The 13,024-nt window shown below is 37.6% G+C and overlaps 1 protein-coding gene across 1 annotated transcript in view; it reads left to right on the top strand.

The window, feature by feature from the left end:
* The window catches only part of epha5 (EPH receptor A5), a 68,656-nt gene extending 58,955 nt beyond the window's left edge, over positions 1 to 9,701 (top strand). Inside the window, exons 16-19 of the mRNA XM_008423865.3 lie at positions 2,217 to 2,366; positions 4,845 to 5,038; positions 5,886 to 6,050; positions 6,185 to 9,701. Of these exons, the coding sequence (XP_008422087.1) occupies positions 2,217 to 2,366; positions 4,845 to 5,038; positions 5,886 to 6,050; positions 6,185 to 6,296 (621 nt within the window). The 3' untranslated portion in view covers positions 6,297 to 9,701. The remainder of the gene's footprint in view (positions 1 to 2,216; positions 2,367 to 4,844; positions 5,039 to 5,885; positions 6,051 to 6,184) is intronic.
* The last annotated feature ends 3,323 nt before the right edge of the window (positions 9,702 to 13,024 follow it).

Genomic DNA, 13,024 nt, shown 5'->3' on the forward strand with positions numbered 1-13,024 from the left:
TGAAACTTTGGAATAAATAAAGAAACTCAGACACAACACAGCTAAAATATGCATGTGTATATTCACGCACTCACACAGCTGACAGCAGCCGGCTTTAAATTGAGCCGTACATCCTCGGCTGAATGTCGTCTTGCTAGCCAGAGACAGGCGGCTCCCTGCAAGTGGAGGACCAATTAGTGCTCGACTCGGGCTCCACAACACTCAATTAGCACCAAGTCTTTCTGCCTTGGCGCCAAATATCCTGTCACTCACTTCTCACTGCCAGGCCGCATCCCTTCTCGGTCTCTTTCTCTCTATCGCTATCAAGCTCCTCGTTCCCCGACAAGTGAGAATAACATGATTCATATCCTTGAAATAATCAGACCCCGAGATATCCTGCTGCTGTATTCATCAATACTGCATCAAGTTAATTTCATTACTCATCAGCTGAAAACACATTTTTCCTGTGGAACTCAGCAGTGTTCCTGTGAACCCTTTTTTTATCTTTACTAGGGAAGCATTATAATGAAGATGAGGGAACATGAGTAGAGCAATCTCAGGCCCCCGACAGTTTGGATCGGGATTTTATGCAAGTAGGGGAAAGTTGTCCCTGCAATGGCGTTCCTAGATCTGTATTCATTAGCATAGGAAGTGTCTCAATTACAGTTTGTTCTTGGTTGCCGTCTGAATGCAACAAAAATATTTTCTTTTTCTCAGTCTGCAGCTGTACTTATCAAATGATTATTTGGAACCACGGGGTGTGAAATGGATTTATCTAACATTAAGGAATTATTCAAACAACTATAAAGCAATAGATGATAGAATGAGATTACATGGTCTAATCTGTGCTACTGTCAAGCAGAGCTTGTACTCTGTACCGTGTATTGACAACACCAGCTTCTTCCGCTGTAAATGGTAATCACAGGATTAAAATGTACAATTTATGCAGTGTCTTAAACTGCATAACAATGCACATTCCTGGAAATGTTTGCCTTTTGTTTTTATTAGAGCTAGGAAACTCAAAATAAAAAAGTAAAAATCTGAAAAGTATACTTTTTTATTACAATTAAGAAACAAAAGGCAGTTCAGGTTGGCCATAAAGTTAAAAGTACCAACATGGCTGCACAAGATGAGGAAAACATAGTGATACTATTGCAAAAAAATAAAAATAAAAAATAGTGGTGATGAATGAACGATTGGCTAACATTTTTATGGCTATTTTGTGTTTTTGTAATACCAATGTACAATATGTTCACTACTTGGCATGAGCTGCAGCATTTCAACCAATAAAAATATATCAAGTGTGGTAACTGTGAATCACCGACGTTTGAAATATAATGGCGTATGTTGGGTCCAAGCAGACCTTTGCAAATGTGTTAGAGGTGGGTGGGTCAATCCAAAATATCGATAATATCGATACCAAGTCAGTATCGGTATCGGATTGATGTTAACATGGTGAGATTGATACTTTGTGGGTTTAGAGTCCTGAAATTTTGTTTCATTTTTGTAACGTGGTTTTGTCCCCGCTTCCAAGATAAATTTCTCCTATGGGACACTAATAAAATTATCTCATCTCATCTCAATAAAATGTAAGCCATGTAGGCGACGGAGCATTTTTAACAAGTTGCTTTGGTCAGATGAGATTAAAATTAAACTTTTTATGTATCTTCATACAAAACACAACACCCTGAACACATTTTCCCCAAAGTGATGCCCGGGGTGGTGGTTCACCTGCCAGGAGGAAGGCTACAGAAGCGGAATTCCCGACTGTCTCTCTTCTTACTGCTGTTTACTCCAGTAGCACCCGTGGTGTTAAGTAGGTCAGTGTGCCGCATAGAGCTGCACTTACAGCCACTATTTTCAGCTGAATCTGCTTGCGACATTTCCTACTCAGTTCTTTAGCAGAGTTTTTTTTTTTTTTACATTGGCAGGTGGTATTAATAAATGCTGCACCTAGGATAGTGATGAGAAATCAGCCAGTTGGGACAGTAGGGCATTTACAAACACCTCATGTTTCTTAACTGGCTAATTACTGGGACTGATTTGGTGATGAGCCCTACTTTGCATTCACATTTTTCCTGTTCTGCTCTAGTCTGTTTTTTTCTTTTTTGTCCTTTATTGCATCATGTTCATAAATTCTTGTTAGGGCATATGGTTGCTTCAGTGTAAAACAATTGGGTCTTCAAATAGACAGAGATATCTAAATCATTGCTGAATATCATCTCCTTTTGTTGCAGGGAGGGAAGATTCCTATTCGCTGGACAGCTCCTGAGGCGATTGCATACAGGAAGTTCACCTCTGCTAGCGACGTGTGGAGTTACGGGATTGTCATGTGGGAGGTTATGTCATATGGAGAGAGGCCATACTGGGATATGTCCAATCAAGATGTAAGTTTTGTGAAAAATAATCGTCTTACGGATGCATGTTTTAGGCTTGTAACAACAACAACAAAAACAGAGTATATGCTTGGATACGTAGCGTTTCCTCTAAGACGCCACATATGTTCTCACTACCCAGCCACCCACTCATTTACACGGGCAACATATGTGCACACAGCCCCTTAGTGACCTTTCTAGACTCCTCCCTCCTTTTGGGTATTAGGCTGTCTATCTCAAATACTAGAGAAGGGTAGGAGAGGAGGGAAGATGAGGATGAGTGGGAAGGAGAGGAGAAGACGTTTGATGTTTAATTGAAAGCGTTATGCGGGATTTTCTCTGATCTGCACAAGAAAGTGTAGGCTCGAATGTTCGTTCTCTAAGCTGTCTCCTTCTGTTTCCCATTCTCTCCCTTTCAGTTTCTCGTCCTCTCTTGTCTCTCTAAAATGCAGTTTTTGTCTGTTCTTTTTCTTTTGCCTTTCGTCCACCCTCTACTTCTTCCTCCCTCCTCGGTCTCTGATCTTTGCACCCTGCTAGTGTGAAGTGCAGTCGTTCTCCCTCTCAGCCAGCAGTGATGTCTGATGCTGTGCTTTTCTTTTTTTCCCTTGCACTTTAGCTGAAGTGTATGCATGCACTTCAACGCATCTGTGTGTATTGGAGTGTTATCGTACGAGTCTTTTGTGGGAATTTAACCAAAGTAAAGGCTGTCATGAACTCAACAAATCAATTCCCTGCAGCGTCTTGCACTGGTGGATCTCAGCTGAAAACTCCTGCCTGCTCTCCACTGCAGGCTCCAACGGAAGGAGATGGAGTTTATTTATTATTCATTCAACTCTGTTTCCCTTTATATAAAAATATGATTTAGTACTGCATCTTCTTAGTTGCAAAAATGAGTAACTGGGCTATGCGGCACTTGGAATAAACAAGTAATTCAATGACCTGTTACTCTATGCTCAACGGGGGTCCGGCTGCTGCTTCATGGAGTTTAAAGTAAGGTCAGATAAAGAGCACAGGGACATCCTTGGAGCGAGTATTAAGATATAAGATGTTGCGGAGTGGAAATCTATTTCAAAATAACATTGCCTTGATGAAGTGTGCCACAGTCTTACTGTGGAAAGGTTAGTACTTGTTGAGTGCTACGTCATGCTTTGCTCTTGATATTTATGCCTCAAAATAAAGAGGTGTGGACAATTTTGAATGCAAATCCCTTGCTAGTACAAATGCCCACATGCCAAGATAAGATGCATCTGCCATAATCTCATTAACTGTAATAGATGTATACTGACCTGAGCTGTATATTGTAATTATAAATAAATTCATCAGTAAAAATTCAGGAAAGTCCTTATGATTGTCGTAAGGTACTGCACATCTTCTAAGCATGTAAGATGTTTTAAATGGACCGCTATCAGTGTCTTGGATGAAAGACGCTAAAAAAGAGAAACTGTATTGACCTCTGCAGCTCTCGGTCTGTCTGTTGACCTGCCCTATCCACTCTTCTCAAAGATGCCAAATCATGGACTGCCTGTAGTTAGAATTTTGGTCAGGTGAAATAAAGCATTTTTCTTACTCTTAATGAGGAGCAAATGTGGATATGATCCACTTGTGCTATCTACAGCACTCATAGATAACCCACTCCGTGTAGTAGTTTGTCCCAGATGCAGTTGGTGGAGGAGATGTTCATGCATGTATCTCAGCAGCAAATGAATCATGCAAAACATATAAAACCAGTGTTATTTTCTTTGACTATAACAACTAACAGAAATTATGTAAATCATTCCATTTGACCCCTTCAACCACACTCACTCACCCACTTCAGGTGCAATGTGTGCACTTCTTTGTGGACAAATTTATTGCATTTTAATATTTTACTATCTTGTAATCTTCTAAGTCAATCACAAGTTTAAAAACCACATCAGACAATAAAAAATATAAAAGAACAAATACAACATGCAAACAATGTCAACTTGTCTTTTTTGAAGAAGAATCTTTTGATGTCCCAAAAAGTGCATGAAACCATTTTTGCAAGTTTTGTTTGGCCATCAATACCTGGAGCCAGACGAAACATGATACAGACAGAATCATAGACGAGGATTACCGAAACAGAATCAGCGTGCTAGCATTAGCGAAGCTCTTCAGCTAAATGTGGTGCATGAACAGATCGTCAGCTGGAGGCACGTGTTTGAGATTGTTGCTGTTTATGTAGAGTCCGTTGTAACCCAGCCTGTGTTATAGCTATCACTGTGTTAAAAAAGTAGATGAGGGAAACCGAGGCATTGCAATACTGATGAAATGTAGTGCGATATTTCACTGAACTTCAAAGCAAACATATTTTCAAGCATTTGAATGCCATTGATTGTGTTCATTTTAAGTATGTAACTTAAAATACTTGATGCTAGAACACAACCAATCTTTTGTGGCTTGGATTGATATGAAATCTTCCAATGTAGCAAGTCGCCCTCATGTGTCTCTGTCTCTTTGATTTGCCGGCAGGTTATAAAAGCAGTAGAGGAGAGCTACAGGTTGCCTGGCCCGATGGACTGCCCCGAGGCCCTGTACCACCTGATGATGGACTGCTGGCAGCGGGAGCGCAGCAGTCGGCCTAAGTTTGATGAAATAGTTTGTCTACTTGACAAGTTTATTCGCAACCCATGTTCATTAAAAAAGTTGGTCAATTCCTCACACAGGTATGGGAGGACGATCCACAACCACAAATTATTTACACCAAAACTGCTAATTAAATCAGCTTTTAACATTTTGTACACTTCAGTAAAAAATATTAGAAAAGTCAATTAAAAAGCATTGATTCAGTTTAATGTTTAGAATTCCCCAGTATGCATGTATAATTCATCTCTGTCCAATTGCATAAAGTTGCTTATGAATGTCATACAGACACCAAATGGCCTTATTTTCTTCTTTGTAAAGCTTTAAAGTGAACTTCTACATGCATACAGATTGAAGCATGCTTAATAAATTAAATTAGTGCCGTGTCTAATATACAATGACATGTGACAGCTGTCAAGATTAAAGGCCTGCCTATAAGCCCAGACCTTTTTCCACAGCAGCCTCCCGTTCCTGCTGTAGCATGGAAAATGTTGTTACCTACTGTGAATGTTTCATTTGATAGCATGGGGAGCTCTATTTGTCAGCACCAAGAGTGAGCTGAATGATAAAGACTTTTGAGGGAGGAAAGCATTTGCAGTTTTGTGTGGTGGTGCATAGCTTGCATTATCTGTGAAGCCTCACAGGTAACTCTTGGGACTGATGGGTTGAGCTATGGGCTATAAAATCAGTGTGTGTGTGTGTGTGTAACTCTGCGCACATCTAGGTCTTACGATTTATAATAATGTTATGAAACGCATCCTTTTGTCTACTTGGACCACATGTGCTTAAAATTATTTGAAGAATTCCTCTGTTTGACAGTAATCTGTTTAGAGGAGGCCGTGCACTGATTCTCTGCAGAAATGTCGTTTGTAGTGGATAAATTATGTTTCTGGAATAGTTTTTTTCTCATAATCTTCATCCATGTGCCAGGGTCTCCAACCTGTTAGTGGAGCATGCCAGTGTAGAGGGAGACTGCGGCACTCGAAGCAAGACTATAGGAGAGTGGCTCGACTCCATCAAGATGGGCCGGTACACAGAGCTCTTCATGGAGGGAGGCTACTCTTCGCTCGAAACAGTTGCTCAAATGACATCAGAGTAAGACCACTTTCTTTTGGGATGATATAAATAAGATATATGTTAATTAAAAAATAGATGACTCATGTTTTAAAGTTTTATGTCGTCAGATCGCATTGCAAATACCATTCCAACGTTTGCTCACTGTGTTGCAGAGATCTCCGGAGAGTAGGAGTCAACCTGGCCGGACACCAGAAAAAAATTATCACAAGTATTCAGGAGATGAGAGTCCATATGAACAGCACCAACTCTACCGTAAACATCTGATGCATATGTACAGGCATGCACACAAATCAGACATCCATATGTGCACACGAGTTAAAACCGATATTTTGGACCTAGCATGAAATCAAAGAACTGTTGGACCTAGAACGGCTTAGCACTTTGTGGAGATAAGGAAACTCTATGTTCTATGGATCTACACTTGATGATCTGCGAATCTGGTGAGTTTTGTGTGTGGAGCTCGTGGAGATAATAAGAGCTAAAACCAAACTGAAGTGGACTGAACGGTGCTATGCGAAAAACTAAGGAAGGCAAACAAAGCTGGGTCTATAGGATGTTTTTCTTTTGACTTTTCCCAATTTTCTGGAATTTCCGGATTCTTACGTGATTTGCACTGTTTGGATTCTCTCAGATCAAACTAGAAACAAAGATTTGGCCCCTTTTTGGCTGTATCGCATTGGAGTTTTCATAAAGTGGGCTCAAAATGGAACTTTTCTAATCCGTCTCAGGTGAGACGAGCCCACCTGATCGGAACAGAACTTATCCACTAGCCATAGCTTTGGACGTACACTACCTTTTACAAGTCACCGAGTTGAAAAGAAAATCTCCGGCAGGGCAAAAATGATGGACCAAGAGCATAATTATTACAAGTGTGAGTTACTGGTTTAGCATATTGATCTATTTTTGTTTTTGTTTTTGTTGTTTTTCTGTCTCTGGGAGGTTGTAATGCCACAAAACTGCACCAACAGTCTTGCTGCATAATTCATTTACTTTTAAATGTGATTCTCCAGCATAAAACAAGTCGTGAAAGAAATGTGTCATGGAATAAAGATGATAGACTTTAGGATAAGGTTGATGAAAGGCAACAAATGAGCCGTCTTTGGTTGATTTGGGAATGTCCCTTTGTCTGAATGTGAACATTGGTAGAATATGGCAATAATCTATCTAGTCTTTAAACCCAGCTTCTGAATAATGCCAGAGATTGTAAAACATTTAGTTGACAAGCCTGAAAGTCTTTAAAGACTTAAAATGTCCTTTTAAAATTCTCTATTTATTCGAATCCAGAAAATTACTCTTAACTCCAGTTGGTTTATTTCGAAATTGATAGATGCATGTTTTAATAAAATATTACAGATTTTGCAAGCCCTTGCCGTAACTGCATACAAAATTTGCATATTTTCAACCCATGCTGTGGAACATTTCACACATAAGCAAGAACCTTTGCTTATTCTTTCATTGTTTGCTCAGAAGTACTCAAAATTAACAGACAAATCTCTCCGCCAGTGAAACTTGACTGGAGTGATTTATCAATCCTTTTAGGAGTTTCATGGAAAGTTGAGAAAATCTTCATGGAAATATTGAATATTTTGTGTTGGCCCTGCCTGTCATGATCTTGTGTGACTTTTTTCCCCCCAAGGGAGCCTGATGAATCTAATGGGATCGTTTAACGGTGTTCTGGTTTGAGACCTTTTACGGGATCCCAAAGCAGCTTTCTCTGGTCAGGAGTGCATTCAGCGGTCTTTACCAAGCCTTCACTTAGAAACCGTAACTTTCAGGTACCACAGAAAACCCTCGGTAATCTGTTTAGTTCACCGCGCTGCAGAGTATCTCATCCACGCTTGTGTGCCACACCGCGATAAACCTCACTCTGACAGAAATGCTGTAAAAAAAAAAAAATTTTTAAATGAAGGGAAAAGAAAAAAAATCGACAAAAAGAACGCAATATTGATAAACTTGATAATCATTTATTTATTTGTACTTGTTTAAAAAAAAAAAATTTGTGTGGACAGTTTTATTATTGTGCTTTCTCATGGACTACTGAGCAGCTCCCTACATGTCTTTTCATGTAAATAATGTACTATACATTTAAAGCAGGGAGCATTGTTCCTTTGTTTACCGTCATGTGGACAACTTGACATTGATTATACATCTCAGAGTAGGTCAGTGGTGACTGACGCTATGAAGCTGCATTTCTGCTTGAATGTCCTGGTGGGGGCTAACGGCACATTTATCTCCTACCGACCGTTTTAAAAAGGATGTGCAGAAAGAGCAGATTTATCCTTTTTTGTTTGTTTTGTTTTTGGTGGTTGCATTTTATTTAAAGTTCCAGTGAAAAGCAGAGGAATATATTACAGGAACCATATTTTTGCTTGAACTGATATTCCCCCCGCCCCCTATTTTATGGTTTAAAAGTAAATGATGTCAGTAATTAGTCAAGTCTGTGCTTTACTTAAACTTCAGTATAGAATAATTTCATTGTGAATTATTACTAAATCTTGACCCCTTTGACTGCAGTGTCCACGACAATGAGAAGTATTCACACTAGATCTACGTTTGCAGATGACTTGCTTCTATATGTCTTTGTCCATTTAATGTAAAGCTTTGGCATAAAGTTGGGAATGAATATGTCTTTCTGTTTAGAGATGGTTTTACTTGACCATATGAAAGCACACTACAAGAATGTACGGTTGTAAAGGGTTGTTCCACTTTTTTGAAGAGCATGTTTAGCTTTTGAATGCATAAATTCGTGCTTACAGATCAACAGTTCAAGTGTTGATTGTGGAAAATGGATAACTTCCTGCTGTAAAAGTCTCAGTTCATTGAATGTAAAATTGTTTTTTTTATTTTCCACATTTGAAGTTCTCCAAGGGTTGATAGTGTTTCTAAGAGTTAAAATGGTCCAAGTGAACGTTTTCTTCCAGGAAGCATAGCATCTGCATAGTCTCTTTAGTCTTCTCATTAGTTGTGTAGCTTTGGTCTTGTAGATTCAAAGTCTTTTAATTTTACTATAATTTTTCAAGCTACTATTTTGTAACATTTTTAAACTTTTTTTTTTTTTTTTTTTTTTTTTTTTTAAAGGCAGTTAAAAATTATTTTAAGAGAACACAAGAAATGCAGTAAACACTTGTAGACTACTGTGGCTATGCAGATCTGTTTGTTATAATGCACCAATAGTATATACAGGAGTGTTGAATAACTTAAATCAAAATGTAACGTTTTCAGCTGTTGTACAACCACTTTTTTCTGGCTTAATGTTAAATTCCACGCGTGGTGCATGAACAACTGGTGAATAATGCAGCCATATAAGTGCCTCGCATCTTCAAAGCACTCTTGTTTCCTCTCCTGTCAAAAATATTTTGTCCTAACTGTGCCCCAACTTTGTACAATATTCATTCTTTGCCAACAATGTCTACAGGCAATAAGAAGAATGTCAGACAACGTGTATGTTGGAACTAATTTAATTTGCACTTTATGGGAAATTATTTTTTTCTTTGACTGTAATGTCTATATAGGACTTAACTTTTAGTTCTTAATTATTTACTTTGTAATCCATTTCCTGATGATAATATCACTTCATACTGTCAATGCTTCCCTGGACATAAAAGTTGACAGCTAAGCACAAAGAGTTGGTAATATTTTTCAAAGAAATTAAAGCTATGGAACTGTTGACATGTAGAGCACCGTTTTCTTGTGTATGACACGTCACACCTTCAAGGTACAAGCACAAGGTTTTACAAAAACCTGTTTGGACAGTATGTGGATCATGACTTTTTATAAAAGATCATTACCACAAGTTCTTGATGTCAACAAACTTCTTCCAGACATTGAATCTGACCTTTGTAGAATTATATTAGAATTATATCACCCACGTAAAGTGAAGAAAGTGTGAAATTGGGCATAACTACACTGTTGAGATGATGGTCTGCAAGTTTTTTGTTTGTATTTTTTTCTCTGCAGTATTCTGCTGTAGTTCTACATTTGCTGGGAGCCAAAAAAAAAAATCCACGAATTGCGGAAGAATCAGGCAATAGTCAGTTATTTAACATCAAATTATGAAGCCTAAATTTGGAGCCAAACATAAATTTTAGTCAAAATAACAGATTATTTTTAATCTGGAGTGCTCTTTTTCTTCAAATAAAACCCCTGGGTGCAAATGTAAGGTGTGAAAAAATTGTGGTGGTAGTGCAGACGAAGCAATAATAATGACCAATTTCAGGAAAAATGTTGTGTATACAGAGACACATGGGGAACAACAAGATCGCACTTGCATCTGAAAAGTTTGAATCTGTAAACATCCTGAACAAAACATCTGAAAACCTGTAAAATAAACAAAAAGTTTACTCCAGGGAACAGGGTTGTTATAGTAGTGCACACATTTTTTTGTTTCGGACCTCCAATATATAACATTTCTTTGAACAAGATATTTACATTAAGATAATGAATCATAAAGGCTGAAACCTGCTTCCATTTGCAAGGAAGTTTTTAATAAACTGGAACTTGATTGATCTTTCCAGTGACCAACTTCATCACGCTAAATGCTAATGAGGAGGGTGGCTCTTATAGTAGTTTGTGCCATGTAAAGACATAATATGGATGAACAAAAAAAAAACTTTTGTGGGCTGAAAGGCCAGCAGCTTTTCTTTTTTTTTTTTTTTTGGAAAGATAACATTTACGTTCTAAGTCTGCAAGTAAAAGATTTTGTGCTAGAAGCACTTTGCTTATTGCTCTCAGGAAGTGGAAAGTGGGAATGTTCTGTGTGGTCAATGGGGAGTAACGTGCAGCTTTCTATCAAAGTGTACAAAAAAACAGGTTTGCGCTGATGTTATTGCAGATCATCAGTTATTATCAGTAACTCACGCATTATGGTTTTGAACAACTGAATAACTGTTGTGTTTCATTGAAAGCACAGTAAAAAAAAATCTTGGCTATTGATGTGCTATTGGTTTGTCTTGGAAATTGTATTGTGTATTATGTTTGTGTTGATGTTTTTGTAGTGTCCTATCAAATTCTATATTTTTGCAATAAAACTTGGAAAAAAATAAACCTTATGTAATGTAACCATATGCCTAAACCCGCACTACCTTTGTTTGTCAGTTGGTGTTTTATTGTTTCTTAGGATAAGTGTCTTCATCAATCTCAGTAATTGATGTCATTGTATTTGACAATTTTTCAATTGTCTTTGAAAGCATAATCTCTGTTGACTAACTTAGCCAGGAAAATAACAAAAGCCTTTTTAAGGACAACTCAGTTGAAACCTTTTACTTAAACTTACTGCTCCACTTCCACTGTATTCTATTATTTAGTAAATGAGTTGGTAGGTATTGTAAAATTTCAGTTATCATTGATGTCATTGTTCCCACTAAGGTTAAGGTTATCTCTGGAGGGAAGAGATGCTCCACTGATGAGAAGGGGAAAAAAATGGCAAGAAATTAGACGCCAGGTTCTCTGTAATATCCATAAAGAGACTTCACAGATATAATTTGCAACTAAATCATGCAAATGGTGTGTAGGTTCCTGTACTTCCTGGAAAATTATTCATATTTCACTGATGGAGGTATAATCAATCAACATCACTCCGCATAGAAACAAAGATATTTGCCTAAACAGAATAACAGAAGACGGGAAGCTAATATCTACTAAGATGGTGTTCTGTCTCTGGTTTGACCTTTTTCGATTAGTCATTTTTTTCAGAGTTGTAATCAATTAAAATTAAATAGAAATTATTTACATAGCACCAGTTCACAACAAATGTAATTTTGAGACACTTTACAGAAAAACAAATCTATATACATTTCAGTTGATCCTAACTATCAAATTAAATTGATGACATCAGAATAATTGTTGGCATCCACCATTCCTCCTATTGCTGGTGAAGAAACTATTGTCGATTATTATTTTGTACAACACTTTTAAAATTCTAAGTAAACCCTTTAACTCAGATTATCAAAAGGCTGCCAACATTTCTGAATCCAATAAATGCCAAGACACATGTTGTAAAAAAAAAAAAAAAAGATGGAGCAAATTTAAGGAAATTTCTCTGTGCATTTCTAGTATTTACACGGCTTCATACATAGACCACCAAAAGTTACCCGTTCATTTTCTGAGTTGGCTGAAGATCTTTACCGTCTTTACAATTTTAAATGAATGTAACTAGTTGCAATAGCTCTTAAGTATTTACTGAACATCACTCTTATTGAAATTATCCCACTGTAGTCGAGATTGACACAGAAAAATTGGTGTAAGATAGATTACAGAACCCAAAGTGCTTGGAAAAAAGGCAACTTAAAATGTTTCCAAGCAATGCAATTAGACATGGTTTGTTGATTATTTAGACACCATCTGTCAGGATAACAAGGGAGCCACTTCCAATGTTTCCGCCCCCCTTTTCCGTTTATTGGAAGGTTTGGTAACAAAGGGATGGAGGATGAATAAATGAATCTAAAATTTCTCATTTACAGAGATGAAATAAACACTCCCCGATATATTGTATCATAGTTGATGTTCTTTATCTTTTTTTTGTTTTTGTCTTTAATGTAGCCTGCACATCGGTAGCGGTGCAGGATACAGGGAGCAGGGAATAGATGGTTCATTGTTGAGTCACAGTGATGATGACTTGAGTTCTATGAAATGCAGTATGTTTTCAAATCTGATGATGCAAGTCTTGGTAATCTCTGATGGATGCAGTGAAAATAACTGCTGATGTCGGCACCAATAAAGAGGCGATGCTATCTCTTTCTCATGTAACGGCCGACAACGTGACAGCTTCGGCAACAATAAACATTTAACAATGGCTGATTTTTGTGAGCTTTGACATTTAATAAACTCATTTTAGTTGCAATGTTTTTTTAAAGATTTATCTACAAAACTGCAATGAAGATGGTTATCCCTGTATTAACTGTTTGTTGTAATCTCTGGTAGCACGTTTAATTTAATTTCAGTCATTTAACACTGGCTTTATAAATGTACCTTTGATGTCGCCTTGAAATACGTGT

The sequence above is a fragment of the Poecilia reticulata genome, chromosome 12 (genome assembly GCF_904066995.2).
Source record: "Poecilia reticulata chromosome 12, P_reticulata-male-v2, whole genome shotgun sequence".
NCBI classification, from domain to species: domain Eukaryota; kingdom Metazoa; phylum Chordata; class Actinopteri; order Cyprinodontiformes; family Poeciliidae; genus Poecilia; species Poecilia reticulata.